The sequence below is a fragment of the Psammomys obesus genome, unplaced genomic scaffold (genome assembly GCF_907164565.1).
Source record: "Psammomys obesus unplaced genomic scaffold, mPsaObe1.curated_primary_1811, whole genome shotgun sequence".
In the NCBI taxonomy this organism is placed as follows: domain Eukaryota; kingdom Metazoa; phylum Chordata; class Mammalia; order Rodentia; family Muridae; genus Psammomys; species Psammomys obesus.
Window position 1 is genome coordinate 2,301,764 of NW_026594216.1, and position 16,109 is coordinate 2,317,872.

The following is a 16,109-nucleotide window of genomic DNA, read 5'->3' on the forward strand; positions in this document are numbered from 1 at the left end:
GTGTGTGTGTGTGTGTGTGTGTGTGTGTGTGTGTGTGTGTGTGTGTGTCCCCAAACCTCTTGGGGCTCAAGCCTTATCCCCCACCGCTCAGGGCAAGCCCAAACCTCAAACCACCTGGACTCACAACGGCTCGGCCCTGGACAACAGCCGTGTGAGCGTGCGGCATGGGGAGCAGGACTCCATTCTTTTCATCAGAGAAGCCCAGCGTGCCGATTCAGGATGCTACCAACTCTGTGTACAGCTCGGTGGGCTGCAAGCCACTGCCACCATCAATATCCTGGTGATTGGTAAGGTTGAGGAATAGGAGAGGTAGTCTCTAGGATCTCTGGGCTAAACAGGAGCTAGCCTGAGAGTCTCAGATGTGTCGGTAGGTGATGGGAGGGACCTGAACAGAGAAGGGGGCCGGGGTCATGCTCTAAGTGAGACCAATATATGTGGGCTGCACAGTGCCCATGGCTTTGCCCTTCCAGAGAAGCCAGGCCCTCCTCAGAGTATTAAGCTGGTGGACGTTTGGGGCTCCAGTGCTACTCTGGAATGGACACCTCCACAAGACACAGGCAACACAGCACTTCTGGGATACACGGTGCAGAAGGCCGACAAAAAATCCGGGGTGAGGCCCAGCTGGGAAGAAGGGAGGGAGGCATCCTGGCAGCTCCACATGGGGTGAGATTTAAAAAAAAAAAAAAAAAAAAGAAAGAAAGCAAGCCCAGAGGTCTCACACATGACATTGCCTGGCCCCCTCCCCCCAGCTCTGGTTCACGGTACTGGAGCGTTTTCACCGCACCAGCTGCACCGTCTCCAACCTCATCGTTGGGAACTCCTACGCCTTCCGTGTCTTTGCGGAGAACCAGTGTGGGCTCAGTGAAACAGCCCCTGTCACAGCTGACCTTGCCCACATCCAGAAAGCGGGTAAGGAAGTCGAGACCACGTGCTGACAAGACTTAGAAGAAACGGAAGTGAAGCTGGACGAGGCTCTCAGGAGCCTATCACGATTCCTCTTGGTGCCCACAGCTACTGTTTACAAGACCAAGGGGTTTGCCCAGCGGGACCTCTCCGAAGCCCCCAGGTTCACCCAGCCTCTGGCAGACTGCACTACCATCACCGGCTATGATACCCAACTCTTCTGCTGTGTGCGCGCCTCTCCCAGGGTGAGTGGGGGGGGGGGCTTGGGGGTGGGGGTGTGCTGTGCTGCTTCCTGCTACTGTCCCCTCCTAGCCTGAGCTATGTCACAGGGCATTCTGATTGAACATGTGATACCAGTGCCACCTTCTGCCTCCTGGACGGCAGGTCACTTAGGAACTGTCAGGGCATCCGTAATTCAAGATGGATGAATGCGAACAATGTTTCCTTTGAGCGACGGGTCCTCACATACAAAGATCACTTCTAGCCAGTTCTTCCGGCAGAAGTGTCTGGCTCCCACTGGCTTCTCTCTATTCGCTCCTCACGCCTTGTCTGCGCAGGGGTCTGCACATGCACGCAGCTCTGCTTGCAGTCTGGTCTCTGTTCTCCACACCAGTGATAGCCTTTACCAAGCAATTTGGGTGTTACCAGTACAGGCCGGACTGTGCGGAAATAACACCTTGGGAGAACTGTGATAGAGCCACTTTGGAAGCCACTTTCGAAACAGAAGGGGGCAGAAACCACCCACAAACAGTGTGGCTAGACTATGAACAGATCAATAAAAAGTGGAGACCCTGAGCTGGCAAGATGGCTCCATGGGTAAAGGCACTTGCTCCCCAAGCCTAGTAGCCTGAGTTCCATCTTGGGGACCTCTATGGTAAGAGGAAAGAACCTGCACATGTTCCTCTGATTTCTACACCCACACAAATACTATTTTAAAACATCTTTTATGTGGAGCCCACAGCGAGGTGTGCTGACACATACCTTTAATCCCAGAACTATAGATGCAGAGGTAGGTGGATCTCTGTGAGTCTGAGGCCAGCCTAGCCTAGTCTGCACAGTGAGATTAGCTACGGCTACATAGCCAGACCCTATCTCAAAAGGAAAATATTTCTAAAAAAAAATTTTTTTAAGAAGACCTCAATGCCCAGTCATAACCCATGATGATGGCTCCTTGAGCAATTTCTCCCACATCGGGGACATTTTTTGGGAGTGGTCTAGGGTTCAGGCACACAAGAATGGGTTCCAGCAGTTGAAGCAGGTATTGAAAGGGGAATGTATTCCCACAACATCAGGGGCAGGGAACCTTGCAGAACGCCGTCATCTACACACCTTATAGGCAGAGTCCCAGACACCGAGTGCAGCGGCCTGCTCTGCTGCCCCTCACCCCCCTTTATCTTCCAGCCCAAGATCATCTGGCTAAAGAACAAGATGGATCTCCAAGGCAACCCCAAGTACAGAGCCCTTAGTCACCTGGGGATCTGCTCCCTGGAAATCCGAAAGCCTAGTCCCTTTGATGGAGGCATCTACACCTGCAAGGCCATCAATGCGCTGGGGGAGGCGTCCGTGGACTGTCGGGTGGATGTTAAAGGTAAAGATAGGAGAATCAGTGTCTCTATGCAGACCGTCTCCTCCCTCCAACCGGGACTGATCCTCCCTTTGGGTCAGTCACCTGTTGCAGGGACCAAATACCCCACAAGAAGCAACTTGAGGAAGGGCTCATGGCTTGAGGGCACAGTCTGTCAAGGCAGGGAAGACCGCAATAGGGCAGACACAGATCTGGGGAGCAGCAGGAGGAACGTGAAACTGCTTCCTCACATCTGGACACACCAGAAGGCAGAGAGAAATGAAACGCTAATGCTCACCAGGTGCTTTCCTTTTGCCCCCTTTTATTCAGCCCAGGCACCCAAACTACGGGTGTCTCTCATGGTGATGGTGGGTCTTCCCTCCCGAGTTGAAACCCTCTAGGAACACAGTCACAAACATGCCTAGACATGTGTCTCCTGGGTAACTAAATCTAGGCAAGAGAACATGACAATTAACCATCACAACTGCCCAGGCCCTAATGTAACTGTCACCCCTAAGATGCACTAGGAGCCCCTTTTGTCACCTAAGGTTTTATTCCTGTCCATCACAATTCAATAGTACAGGAAGAATCACTGTTTCCATTTTTAAAGGAACAGATGTGAAGTATGAGGGGGTAACTGCTTCACCAGGGTTGGCTCACTGGGGAGATGCTTCTCCAAAGGCAAAGAGCCCAGTCACCTTTCTTTAAACACCATGATCTTTTGTCCAAGAATGCTGTAGAAGTTATTGGTTTTATTTCACTTTCCCCACTGGCTTGCTTAGGTAGCGCTGCAAGCCCTCCTGTCTCTAAGGTATCCATTCATTTATCCTCTCTTCCTACCTTGTTGGAATCTCTATCACTGCACCTAGAATATTATTGGTTTCTTGGGGGGGGGGGACAACAGTGTTTTATTTTTAATTATTATTTTTCTCTAACCTTCAGGATTTCATACCTACGTACAATAAATATGATCACATCGTCCCAGCACATTATTTTGTAATTATCTATATGGATATTTATAGATTTGTCTTCCGAGTAAGCCATAAGTAATGCTTGCTGAGAGCTTTGTCTCCAGGGTCCAGGCTAGTTGCTGACACACAGAAGGCTGTAGCTAAACATTTGTTGCATGAATCAGGAATGAGTAGCCTTTATAGATCCCATTCATGTGTAGACTCCCCAGCTAGCATTATGGACACCCCCAAAGCATAAGCAGGACATCCATTCCCAATGCTCTAAGAGACAGTCTCCCAGAGATTTATGAAACGTTAACGTTGAGAAATGTCTGCATTTTTACAGCTCCTCATTAAGGCTGTCCTAAGAAAACAGGATATCCGAGGAAGGTAAGGAAGAGGGGAAATGGTGCCTTGATGAATTATTTAATGTTCGCAGCAAACGCTGTTGAGTTTGGGATGAATGTGAGCCTCTCAACCATGTGCCCATGGGGACTTTTTCTTTCCTTCCTTTCTTTCCTTTCCTTTCTTTTTCTTTCCGAGACAGGGTTTCACTATGTATCTTTGGCTGTCCTGGAACTAATTCTATAAACCAAGCTGGCCTAGAATCCACAGAGATCCACCTGCCTCTGCCTCCTGAGTGCCAGAATTAAAGGCATGATCTCACCACCACCCAACTTTTATTTTATTTTAACCCTAACAGTATCAGCTCTGCAGAGGGAACTGGTGTAGCTAAAGTCTACTTTTGTCAAGTCCTGTGTGTTTCTACTCAGGTCCATGATAGGGATGAAACCTAATAATCCTTGGAGAATTTGAGCTTCTACCTGCTCAGGGGGCTCTGTGGGAAGAGCTGCGTGGGGGCTGTAGGAGAAAGAGAACAGAGTCTCCACCACCACAGAACCACACTGTGGGTAGAAATAGGTCTGCTAATCTCTCTACCTCAGTATTGTAAGCAGGCTAAGAAACAAATTAGCTTGTTCATGTTCTTTGTGTGCGTGCGTGTGTGCTTGCGTATATTTTATTTTTATGCATTTCTTCCTGTTCAACAGAAGAGAATCTTATTGTTGTTGTTAAATGTCAACAATAATTTAACATTTTGGCGTGTGGTTCCCAAGTGCCTCATCACTGGCAAACAGCCACTTGGATTGTTACCTAGAATGTGGTAGCTGCTTCAAAATTCCCCATCGTTCACAGGAGAAAGCGCTGTGTATAAACTGATGGATAAGGAGAGAATGAGAGAACTAGGTCCCAACATTCCCTGACCTTCAGCTCCTTGATGAAGACAACTGAGCACGAATTTGATCCCTCAAACCATTTATTTAAGCTCATCAATGATACATAGCAAATGAAAACCCTAAGGGCTGCACAAACTCTCCTCAGGAGAGCTTTCTCTGCCAGCTGGCTTATAGACATCCTTCTCCTTCCCGGCCCTCTCTATCAATCCCAGTGTTGATCTTACTTATCCTTGGTTCCTTCTGTCTCCCAGCCTGTGCTCAGACGCAAACCATGGTGGGTAGTGAATTTATAGCACTGGACCCAGAGAGCCAGAGGAGGGATGTGTTCTGTCTGTCTCCTGCGATAGCTGTGACACGCCTTCTCTTTTCAGCGCCTCCTGGGACCCTGACTCTGACAAGACTGTGTACTCAAGGAGCATTAGCTGGCTTGACTAAATAAATGTGTAGCTCCTCAGTTCTTGAGATGTCTTCTTCCTGAGCCTTTCTACAAGAGGAAAAACTTATGAAGGTCACCGTCCTTCAGCAAGTCTAGCTGACTCCAGAACCCTAAGATTCATCTTTTGTTTCTATTCTAGTTCACCCCCGCACATTCTCTTAGACAAGTATGTTCATCCCTGTCCCTTGCACTGACTTCTTTTTGAGACAGGTTTCTGTATTATTCCAGCCTGGTCTTGAACTCCGTATGTCAACCAAGGATGTCCTTGAACTTCTGCTGCCCCTGCCTCCACTTCCTGAGTGCTGGGGTTACAGGCTTGTGCTATCCAGTTTCTGGGATCTTAGGCCCTGAATTCAGGACTAGATGAAAGCTAGGTAAGCACTCTACCAAGTGGGCCACAGCGCCAACCCATCCACAGAGGTTTCTGATGTCATCAACCTACCCCAGGCAGATTGCAACAGGACTGAATTCAATTCTACACAGCAGGAGGTGCTGGAAAATGATGAGGGTGCTTTGCCACCCTCCCCCACAGGCTTTCCTTTGTAAGCTGGCGTTACAGGATGCACACCTGCTGCAAAGCAGCCCAGCACAACCCCGCATACAATTAAAGGCGGGGCCCCAAGACCTGAGCCCTGGGATGCTCTTTCTCTCGCTTCCGTTTGCTTGCATACTTGTAACAAGTCATACGTTGAAGCTACTCTGTGATGGAGTCTGTAAAAAGAGGACAATGGTCCCTCCCATTCCTTTATGCTCCTTATCCTGGCTCAGCAGTCAAGAGCACTTGCCCCTCTTCCAGAGGGCCTGGAAGAGTTCCCAGGACCCACACTATGGCTCACAACCATCAGTAACTACAGTTCCAGGTGGTCAAATGCCCTCTTCCGGCCTCTGCAGCAACAGGCACACACACATGGTGCACAGACATACATGCAATTACACGTACACATAAAATAAAGACGAAAAAAATAGTTTTTTAAAGAGCCTCAACTCAAGCCAGGGTGGTGGTGGCACTTGGGAGGTAGAGGCTGGTGGATCTCTGTGAGTTCTAGGTTAGCTTGTCTACGGAGCGAGTTCCAGTACAGCCAGGGATGTTGCACAGAAAAACCCTGTCTCAGTAAACACCCCTACACACACACACACACACACACACAGAAAAAGAGAGAAAGTCTTAATTCAGAATTCTTCTACCTTGGGGTTGGGGATTTAGCTCAGTGGTAGAGCGCTTGCCTAGCAAGCGCAAGGCCCTGGGTTCGGTCCTCAGCTCTGGAAAAAAAAAAAAAAAAAAAAAGACAAAATAACAGAATTCTTCTACCTTGATTGCCCAGGTGCTGGGACGGCAGGCATGTGCTACCATGCTCCGCTCTGAAGCCATTTGTCTTAAGTGGTATATTACATAATAGAGAACTGTAGCTCAGTGGTAGAGCATTGGGGCTCAGTAGCTGCCTTGGTTCCCTCAGCATTAAAACTTTGCTGCAGTGAGCATCTTCCTGTGAGGCCCTAGAGAAGTATGTCGATCTAAGATTGCACTGCACATAAGTAGCATCAAGAGTGAACCCTGGAGAAAGTCAATAGAAGGACAAGCTCAGGGGACCCAACTGGTACCTGAAGCTGCCTTCCGTCCCTGTGGTGCCCCTGGTTCCAAGAACTTAGTGAGAGCTCTACTGAGCAAGAGAAAGCAAGGGCAGGAGTAGGTTAGGGAGGAAAATAAGAGAGAGGGAGGAAAGGAGGGAGACGGGGAGGGAAAAGAAGAGGAGGAGGAGAGAGGAAGAGGGAGGTAGGGAAAAGAAGGGGAGAGAAAGGGAGGGAAGGAGAGGGAGGAGGAGGGAGGGAGAGAGAAATAGCCTTCATCAGGAACTGAACAAAGTGATTTCCCTTTTTTAATCTTCATGTTACCAAATGAGAAAGTTGAGTTCACAAGCCAAGTCATGGTTGGACTGCAGACCTTCCCCGTTTATTTTCTCTCATTTACATCACCCAGAGAGTCTGGGTTGGAAACATGGGCTTAAAGAGAAAATATTTCCGGTGGAAGGATATTAGGCCACGTTTTTTTTTTTTTTTTTTTTTTTTGAGAGGAAAGGGGACTTGCATTGGCTGAGAAAAATCCAAAAGGCTTTTTCCTTCAAACCAAAGAGATCCACTTTCACTTTGAGGCTGAGTCTATTCCAGCCCTTCCCAACCGGAGTTCTGTGAGAATTAAGCTTCCACGTGATGATACCTCCTGTCATAAATTAACCCAACTACTTACTGGGAAAACTGAGAAAACAATTATCAAGTCTAATGTCCTCATGGAACACCTGTTTGAGATTGTGGGAGACAGCCAGGCTTGGTGGCTGTTGCTAATATTTCTTCTCTGGGAGAGACATAAACAATGTCCACCCCTTTTGTTAAGGTCCCAGTGACAAACAACAGCAGGAGTCCACCAAGGTTTATCCAGCGGAAATAATGAACTTAATAGGTAACTTACAGAGTCACGGGTGAAGGGGTCACAAGTAGAGAAGACTATACAGCAGCCACCCTGGAAGGCCTGACTCCAGCAGAGAGGATGGCTTTCCCATGGCTGCTAGAAGCTACACCCTCCCCTCCCCTCTTCCTGCTTAAATCCTAACCCCACCCATCCACCCACCCAGCATGTGCAATTAGGACAGAACTGCATACAACTGGTTGAGAGGGATAGCTGCCTAATCAGGTGAGGGTCCCCTGACCTTCTGGCCCCACCTCTTTCTTCTATGAGAGGAGGTGAGCAGTTCGAAGCCCAGCTGTGGTGGTGGTCTTTCCTGAGCAGGCTCAACAGAACACCTGAAGATAACTGCAGCTCTGGCTCAGAGCTGGTCCTACAGTGTGGTGGCACGGGCCTTTAAACCCAGCACCTGAGAGAAACAGGACTTTGAGCTCAATCTTGGCTAGGTGGTGAATTCAAGGCCAGTGTGAGCTACATTAGACTCTGTCTCAGAAAACAACCAACAAAAAAATTAAAGGGAAAAGAGATGGTGAGAGTGTGTGAGCAAGCACAACACATACAATGGCAGAGGCTTCTTTCCACCTGGCCTAGGGTAGAAGGGGCTAGGATATCCACAGTGACTGTGCCCTGAGGATCAGTCAGACCTCAGCCTCTGCTGTTTGCTGAACTGCGCAGGCCAACCATTCAAGTCCACACATCTTGCCAGGAACAGAAATCTTCACACGAACAAGATTACTCGTGTTAGGTAATCTTTCTGCACTTAAAGAGCACTGCCTTGAGATTTATTATTATTATTATTATTATTATTATTATTATTATTATTATTATTATTATTATTATTATTAATGAATTTGACACTTAGGAAATGTTTTCTTAACAAAGTCTCTCTTACTATGTGCCTAGAAGTACAATTTCTTCATCATTTATTTAAACTCTTAAAAAGCTGTTCAAACTCATCGTTTTGGGAAGACGAAGCAGGGAGAAAAAAAATATCAGATAATTCCAAGAAGTGCTAAATGAAGAATTCTCGTGCCTCGAGAGCTGGAAAGATGGTCACTTTGGTGGCCTCACCAAGCCAGCAAGGACCTGAACCCAGTCTGGAGTCTGGAATCCAGGATGTAGGGCGGAGGAAGAGGAGGGGCTCCAAGCCCTCATTGATTGGCCGGCTCTCCCCCGTCTCAGCTCCTCACAGGTTCTGGGGGGCAGTCAGAAGGAGGCGATCTCGGCACGCGAGCGCGCACTCGCGGCTCCGCCCGCCACCCTGCCGAAGCCCGGGACTTAAGTCTTTGGGAACTGCGCAGCGGACCAAAGCACAACCTTCTTGGGCTGATTTCCCGACGGCTCCCGCCTCAGCCCCGCCTCCACGCCCCCACCAATCGCTGGGCGCCTCTAGCAGGAGTGGGTGGAGCCTAAGGAATTCGAACGGAGTCCCGCCCCTCGGGAGCCTATTCCCGGGAATTGAGAGGCAGCAGAAGAAAAGCATCCTGCGTGGACGGTGAGGCGGGGTGGGAAGTGGAAACGGAGCGTGCGCTGGAGGTGTGGCGGGGGTGTGGTGCGGGGGTGGGGGGGAGTGGAAAGGTGGCGTGGGGTGCGGGGAGGGAAATCCCGGATAATAACAAGGAGGGAGGGCGCAGACTGCCCGTCTGAGGAAAGGCCAGGACGCAAGTGGCCTGTTGCCCATCAGGTGTTGGGGCACGAGCTTTCCGAGGCTTTCCCTAAAATAACGGATTAGTTTCAGGGGCCCGTGCTGTTCCTGGGATCTTGCTTTACCACCACCATCCCAGATAATGCATCCGGAGTCTAGGTAGGGGCCAAAGGCAGGATGATAGATACCTGAGGTAGGCGTGTTGTCTCTCAGGTCTGAGCAGACTCGCTTCTTCTGGCTGGACATGGAGGATCTGAAAGAAGGTAAGGAAGCCATGGAGGGAGGAGGGAGGCCCCGAGAGCCTGCCAGGGACTGAGAGCTGGTATTTTTTCTTCTCATTCCTTCAGATGTCAAGTTCATCGTGGATGAGACCTTGGACTTTGGAGGGCTGTCCCCATCTGACAGGTACCAGCCTCTTTACCCTTCTCGTCCCCCATCAATACCTCTTTAGCTGTAAGCCTTTACTGCTAACTTGTTGGCCTCCAGAACCGGGGTTGGTGCACTCTGATGCCAGCAGCCCGGTGGAACCGGGCCTTCACCACGTTTCTCCCGATGCTGGCGAGGAGAAGGGAGCAGCTGGAGTGAAATTTGGGTGTAAATGAAATGAAAGGCACCTAATGTGCTTGGGCATGTTGAGTCATGCCCTTGCAGATGCCCCTCCCCCCCAGGATAGACCAGAGTGGAGCAAGGGCTGGGGGTTGAATTGAGATCATTCTGGTCTGCAGAGTTGAGCGCTTGTCTCAGAAAATGGGCAGTGGAGTTGAAAAGAAAATAGGAGATGCCAGAGGCTTACTGGGTCTCACAGAACCAATGTCAGTTCTCATAGCCAAAATGGAGTCAGGGTTTAGGACTGCCCCTGACTCTACTCCAGGAATGCCTTCTGCTGTCTGTTTGCGCGGCATGGTGCCATACTTGTTTTCTCAGTCACGAGGAGGAAGACGTCACAGTATTGGTGAGTCCGGAGAAACCCCTTCGAAGGGGCCTCTCCCACAGGAGTAACCCGAACGCAGTAGCTCCCGCTGTTCAGGGTGTGAGGTTCAGCTTGGGCCCGCTCAGCCCAGAGAAGCTGGAGGAGATCCTCGATGAAGCCAACCGCCTGGCAGCCCAGCTCGAGGAGTGTGCCCTGCAAGACCGCGAGAGCGCAGCCGCAGGCCCTGCGAGGCCCAGCCCCAGAGGGAAGCCCAGCCCCCGGCGGGAGACCTTCGTCCTGAAGGACAGCCCTGTCCGGGATCTGCTGCCCACTGTGAGCTCTTGGAGCACACCACCCCCAAGCAGCCTAACTGGACTCCGGAGCGGTGATAAAAAGGGGTCAGCCAGGGCTGTTCGGGTGCCGGCTGGAAAGAAGCCCTCCAGTGTAAAAAAGGTGAGTGTGGGAGGCTGAATTTCCTGTGTGCACCTGGGCAGGCGTAGGAGACACACTAGAGTTGTTGCGATCACTAGTCAGAGGGAGGAACTTATTCTACCCCTGGGATTGTCAGGATTAGGTAAACTGGGTTGGAGGTATAGCCCAGTGGGTAGTGTTTGCCCAGCGTAAACAGAACCCTCGCGTTGATCCCCAGCATCACATACATGGATGTGGTAAAGATAAGTGAACAGATTCATACTTGTCATCCCCCGACTCTGGAGGCAGAGCCAAGAAGATCAGGGATTTCAGCTCAGTCTCAGGGGGTGCTATGTATGTGGTTCGTGCCTTTGATCCCAGCACTCGGGAGGCCGGCGACTCTCTTGGGTTTGAGGCCAGCCTGCTCTACAGAGCAAGTTCCAGGACAGCCAGGGCTACACAGAAAAACCTTGCCTCAAAGGAAAAGAAAAGAAAGGAAGCACCTATCACAGATCTTGCTGGCAGCTGATGTCTTCCTCACTGGTTCCAGACAGCGGCCTACTTCCTACCTCTTTTCCTTAATGCCTTGAGGCAGCAGAACACATACTGTCTCCATTCCGGTCCTTTTTTTGTTCCTTGCTCTGTTTCAGGAATCGCCCACGTGCAATCTGTTCGCTGCATCCAAAAGCCCAGGGCTCTCTCCTCTTGCACAGTCGACCCTCCCATCCCGGCGGAAAGCTGGGCCCAGTGCAAGGATGACAGCAAGTGAGACCCAGCAGCCAAGGTGTGGGTGAGGCGGGTATGGGGAAGAGAGGCGTGGCACTGAGCCTGGGACACCTGTCCTCCTCTCCACAGGCCCACCAGTCCCTATCAGACCAGTCCTCGCTCCACAACCCTCAGCTGCCAGCTCTCAGTGTTCACCCCGGCTACAGGGAACAGCTGCCAGGTCTTCCAAGCGACTACCCGTCCCCTCAGCCATCCCCAGGCCTGCCACCCGAATGCCACCCACCAGTCGGAGCGTGCCACCTGGCAAAAGTGCACTACCTCCGGATTCTCTCTCAGCTCGGAAAGGGCTTCCAAGTGCCTCGGGGCACAGAGGTGAGAAGGAGTGGACGTATGGTCAGGCTAGGCGTGGTGGCACATGTCTGTAGTCTCAGCACTTGGAAAGTAGACGCTGGAAAATCAGAAGTTCGAGTCCAGCCTTAGCTATATAAAACCATGTCTCAAAAGAAAAATAAAATGAGATTTAGAGCTGGGTGTGGTTGCACATGCCTTTAAGCCCGGCACTTGGAAGGCAGAGGCAGGCAGATTTCTGTGAGTTCAGGGTCAGCCTGGTCTACACAGTGAGTTCCAGGACAACCTTGGCTATATAGAGAGACCCGTCTTAGAGAAACAAAAACAAAACAGAATACATTAGGTAGAATGTCTGCTATAGCCCAGCTTACTGTTACCCTCCTACAGGTATAATATTACTTTCAGGTGGGAAAGCTGATCAAGGAAGGAATGCCTCGCTTTCCACGTTTCTCCTGCTTTTACCCTGGTGGGGAGGCACATACCTTCACCTAGTCTTTCTTTTTGATAAGGTCGGCTCTGCGCTAACTCATCTCTTTAATCCCCATCAAGCTCCTGTTTCCCATCGAGCAAATCTTCCAACCACCAGTGCTGCTCGGGGCAGGCTGCAGCCCCTCAGGAAAGCTGCAGTCCAGGGACTTACTAGGTAAGACTGGCCCCTTTGCCTTCATCCCCTGGGCATCCAGGCTACTGTGCTCAGCCTCCTTGAGCTCCGTGTGTGCTGGGGAAGGGAGGAGAGAGAGGCCTTGCTCCTCCCTGTCCTGAGGGGCGTGAACCTGGCTGGGTACCAGATGGGCCTGAGAGGAAGGGCATTCTAAAGCAGTTCCCCTTCTGTCAATCCAGGTAAGGTCAGGACGGCAAGCAAACATCTACGATTGAACCACTGCCATCTTAGCCATCAGAGACTGGACTCTCTTCCGCCAGCTGTCCCTGACTCCAGCAGATTCGTGCCCAGAGATGGGAGGAAGAGTTGCCTCCAGGGCTGATCTCTGAAATAGACACTAAGGAGGGTGGGGTGGGTTGAGCTTGAGGAGAGTCAAATCCCACCCCTACCCCCACTCTGCCTGACCTGAAAGAAGAAGAGAGAAGCAGAGTCACCTGCCAGTGGAGAAATTCTCAAAATGAGTGCAGGCAGAGTGACTTGTCTGTCTCCTTCCATCCTGTGGTCAGCCCTAGAGAGCTTGACCTTCTGCCTAGACCATGGTTCACTGGCTGTTTACACGTGAGTGCCTACGGAACCAGCCAGCCTCCCAACTCTCTAAGACGGGTCTTCCTGAATTGTTTCCTCCACTGGATTCTGGCCTGTCTGGAGAGGCTGAGTGGGCACCTGCTGTGCAGAGCTTAGTCCCTGTGAATCCTGTGAATCCTTCACAGGCCAATCTTACTTAATAAGCTTACTACATTTTTTTTTCTTTAAATAAAATGAATTTTTAAAAGTATTTTTCTGTATATCTGAAAGTAGACTTTAACAGATTCGAAGTAAACATCTATGTGATTCTAACAAGAGCTGGGATGGACCTCAGGCAGGGGTCTCGCTGGATCCCGTATTGCCATTCAACTGGGATCAGGCCTCCTTTCTGCAGGTTCATTGAATGGTCCAGATCAGAGTTAACTGTAGTTTCATCCGCAGCATCCAGGCTGTTATGCTAGGAGCTAAGTGCGTTGTTAGTCATATCTTAAACTTGACTATTGTCTCTGACAAGACAGTGGAGCCCCTTCGGGGATTAAAGAGGCCCTTTGGTGGACTGCAGCTTCCCTGGTTGCCTCGGGCAGAAGATGGCAGAACTCCTGCTAGTACCTACCTCCCGTCCTTAGGGTCGCCTGTCCGCCCCTCTCCGCTCCCCGGCTGGCATCAGAATTCAGTAATGTCAACTGTGCCTACGTGGTGGACCACTGAACTCATTTGGGATGGGCACACGGTGGCGGGTACTTGCTGAAAGCATGATAAGGTTCTAACAGGTCCAGCTTAGGATCTTGAGGTTTTTGTAGCCTAGTCAGAACTAAATCGATTCCTTATGAAGAAAAAACTTCCCTGAAGGCAACAAAAGGAAGAGACGGCCTGCAACTCGTTCCTTCCATGCCTGTATGTCCATGAAGGGTCCTTTGGTCTTTCTCCCCTCTCCACTTTTCAGGAGCCCTGCATAGCTTTTCCCCTTCCACGGCTGACCTTAAGGTTCAGTTAACACAGCTTATAAGCACGAAGGGCCTGTACACAGCGGTACATTGCCCTTCCCCTGGATCTGGAACACCAGCTTCTCCAGCCCCTGGAATCCTAAGAGCTGGTGTGCTGAAGGGAGGAATAGATGCCTCGTGCTTTGTTCCGGGGAAATTTGGCAAGAGGCAAGAAAAACCTCAGGTGTGTTTCCCAACCTCCTGCCTACCCCATCTTCCTTCAAACAGCCTGGCCCAGGGCTCTGTGCTAATGAGACAGGGGTGTTCTACTGGGTGGGCCATGGAGAAGGCAAGCTTACCAACCAGTCAGTAGCCGAGCGCCTTTGATCTCCTGGGGTCTTCGAGGCTTGTCTTGTCTTATTTTCCAGTCTGGGCCTCCATCTGTGTGGTGGCACAGAACTCAGGGAACGGGAGTTGCTGACAACCTCCTGCTCTGACTGGCATCTGCAGTAGCAACAAGCCGAAGAACACATACCTAGGCACGGGCAGTAGGTGCCAGGGGTTTTGTTTTTATTTGGCGCCGCCGGAGTGGGGGTGGGGATGGGGGTGGGTTTGATCCAAGCTCGGGTGGGCGGGAAAAAAAAGCAAAGCCAGCCACGCACCCTTGCGCTGCTGCCACCTGGTGGCCGGAGCCGGCAAGGCACGTTCCCGTCCCACACTGGGTCAGTCTTGAGTTTCTGCCTCCACCCAACAGGCCAAACCTGCTGAAGTGGCATCCGCTGGGTAGTGCCTATCCTCCACAGCCGCCCTTCTTGTTCAGCTCCCTGCTTGCCTTCTTCCGCTTGGCCTGGGTTTCTAATTTTCTCTCTCTGTACTCTTCGTCCACCCCCCACTCCCCCACCCCCGGTTCCACTCCACAAGAAACAAGAGGGAGAGCCAGTGCTCATTGGCTTCTTGCTATGCACTGTGAACAGTTTTAAGCTCTTTGCACGTGTTAAGTTATTTAATCCTTCTAAAAGCTCAATTAGGCAGATGCTGTTACCGCTGTCCTCATTTTTGGAGCCAGAGGAACTAAGGCTCAGACAAATGAGGCCCCTTCATCTGGTTCCAGGGTTTGTTCATAATTTCAACCCTATACCGCCTCATGGTAAGTCCTATTTTGTTGGATGGGCCTTTAACAAACCAAAATGTGGGGCTAGAAGTTCTGTTACCAAGCATATATGTATTCCCAGAATGACTATATGCTTCATTCCCCAATAGAACAAACAAAACAATGACCCACAAGAGTTGAATGGTGGTGGAGCACACCTTTAATCCCAGCATTTAGGGGGGCAGAGGCAGGCGAATCTTCAAGTTTGAAGCTAGCCTGGTCTACAGAATGAGTTCCAGGATAGCCAGGGCTAAACAGAGAAACTCTTGTCTCGACCCCCGGTCCTCCAAAAGCCCACAAATGCTCATCTGCTATTCCTCGTCCCTCCCTATCTACGGAATCCTGCCCCAGAAAACTAGTTTCTGTCTGGGCCTCCGGCTGAGACCCAGTCTGAGCTGTGCAGCCTCTTCAGCCATCCTAGTTCCAGATCCTGGGGGAAAAAAGATACCCTGCCACCCGCCCTCCTTATCTTCCTTCAAAGGGCAGGCTTGGGGCTCTGTACTGATACGGCTTTAGTCTCTCTGTCCTCATGGGATCTTCAAGGCTCTGCCTATCCTGTTTTCCAAAATCCAGCTTACTATACAGAAGCCAGTGACGATAACACAGGACCTGCACAGAACTAGTTTATTCAGTAGTATGGGGGAAACGAAAACAAAAACAAAACTCTACCATATTTACAGCAACAATCAAACTGTACAATCTGATGGTTAGTATCAAGTTAACATCCAGCATCTTTGTATTTTTTTTTAAGTCAAGTCATCAGTAGTTAAAAAAAAAAATTCCAGTTAAATTTTTAACCCTTTACAGGAATTGCTGAGGGGAAGGGTAGGAGAACAGAGGGCAGGTGAGAATCCATGGCAGAGAAGCCAGAGGCCATCCTTCCAAGTGAGGGACAGGAACATCTTTTCTGCCCAGAGCCTTTGTTCTAGCCACCTGCTCTAGAAGGGAAGTCAGTGACAAGTCTGGTAAACATGCTTAGAGGAAAGGGCGACTCAAATGAATGGCAGCTGGGGAGAACTGAGGGGAGCAATGGAGTAGGAGGAAGGATGGTAGGGCCCCAAATCCAGGGCTGCCAGGTACTCACCCAGCCTGCGATGGCCACATCAGAACCCCCGGGACCAGACACAAACCCATCCCAACACAAAAGAAGCAAATAAATAAAAAAAAAATATATATATTAACTCTCTCTTCACAGGGAGCGGGGATCAAGTAAGGGGGACAACGAGGAACGGGACCTGGTTCTTTGAAGAAGAGAGCCAATTCCAGG

At 50.5% G+C, this 16,109-nt stretch overlaps 2 protein-coding genes and 1 long non-coding RNA gene across 4 annotated transcripts in view; 2 read left to right on the forward strand and 1 right to left on the reverse strand.

The window, feature by feature from the left end:
• Mybphl (myosin binding protein H like) overlaps positions 1–5,097 on the forward strand; it is a 14,294-nt gene extending 9,197 nt beyond the window's left edge. Inside the window, exons 3-9 of the mRNA XM_055618191.1 lie at positions 92–287; positions 471–610; positions 750–909; positions 1,012–1,148; positions 2,305–2,491; positions 3,764–3,807; positions 5,024–5,097. Of these exons, the coding sequence (XP_055474166.1) occupies positions 92–287; positions 471–610; positions 750–909; positions 1,012–1,148; positions 2,305–2,491; positions 3,764–3,774 (831 nt within the window). The 3' untranslated portion in view covers positions 3,775–3,807; positions 5,024–5,097. The remainder of the gene's footprint in view (positions 1–91; positions 288–470; positions 611–749; positions 910–1,011; positions 1,149–2,304; positions 2,492–3,763; positions 3,808–5,023) is intronic.
• Positions 5,098–8,552: 3,455 nt separating this feature from the next.
• Positions 8,553–9,773, reverse strand: LOC129684913 (uncharacterized). The gene is made up of 3 exons (XR_008721411.1): positions 9,632–9,773; positions 9,377–9,441; positions 8,553–8,738 (listed from the first exon to the last, which is right to left on the reverse strand). It is a non-coding gene; the product is annotated as an uncharacterized LOC129684913 (long non-coding RNA).
• Positions 9,009–12,968, forward strand: Psrc1 (proline and serine rich coiled-coil 1). 2 transcript variants are annotated; one of them, XM_055618174.1, is made up of 8 exons: positions 9,009–9,038; positions 9,402–9,451; positions 9,536–9,593; positions 10,113–10,551; positions 11,160–11,274; positions 11,365–11,607; positions 12,133–12,226; positions 12,424–12,968. In XM_055618174.1, the coding sequence occupies exons 2-8, from the start codon at positions 9,433–9,435 to the stop codon at positions 12,425–12,427; spliced, it is 972 nt and encodes a 323-aa protein (XP_055474149.1). In that variant the 5' UTR covers positions 9,009–9,038; positions 9,402–9,432; the 3' UTR covers positions 12,428–12,968. The 2 variants fall into 2 exon arrangements, with proteins under 2 accessions (XP_055474149.1, XP_055474148.1); XM_055618173.1 differs by lacking the exons at positions 9,009–9,038; positions 12,424–12,968 and having other exon boundaries at positions 9,398–9,451; positions 12,133–12,230.
• The last annotated feature ends 3,141 nt before the right edge of the window (positions 12,969–16,109 follow it).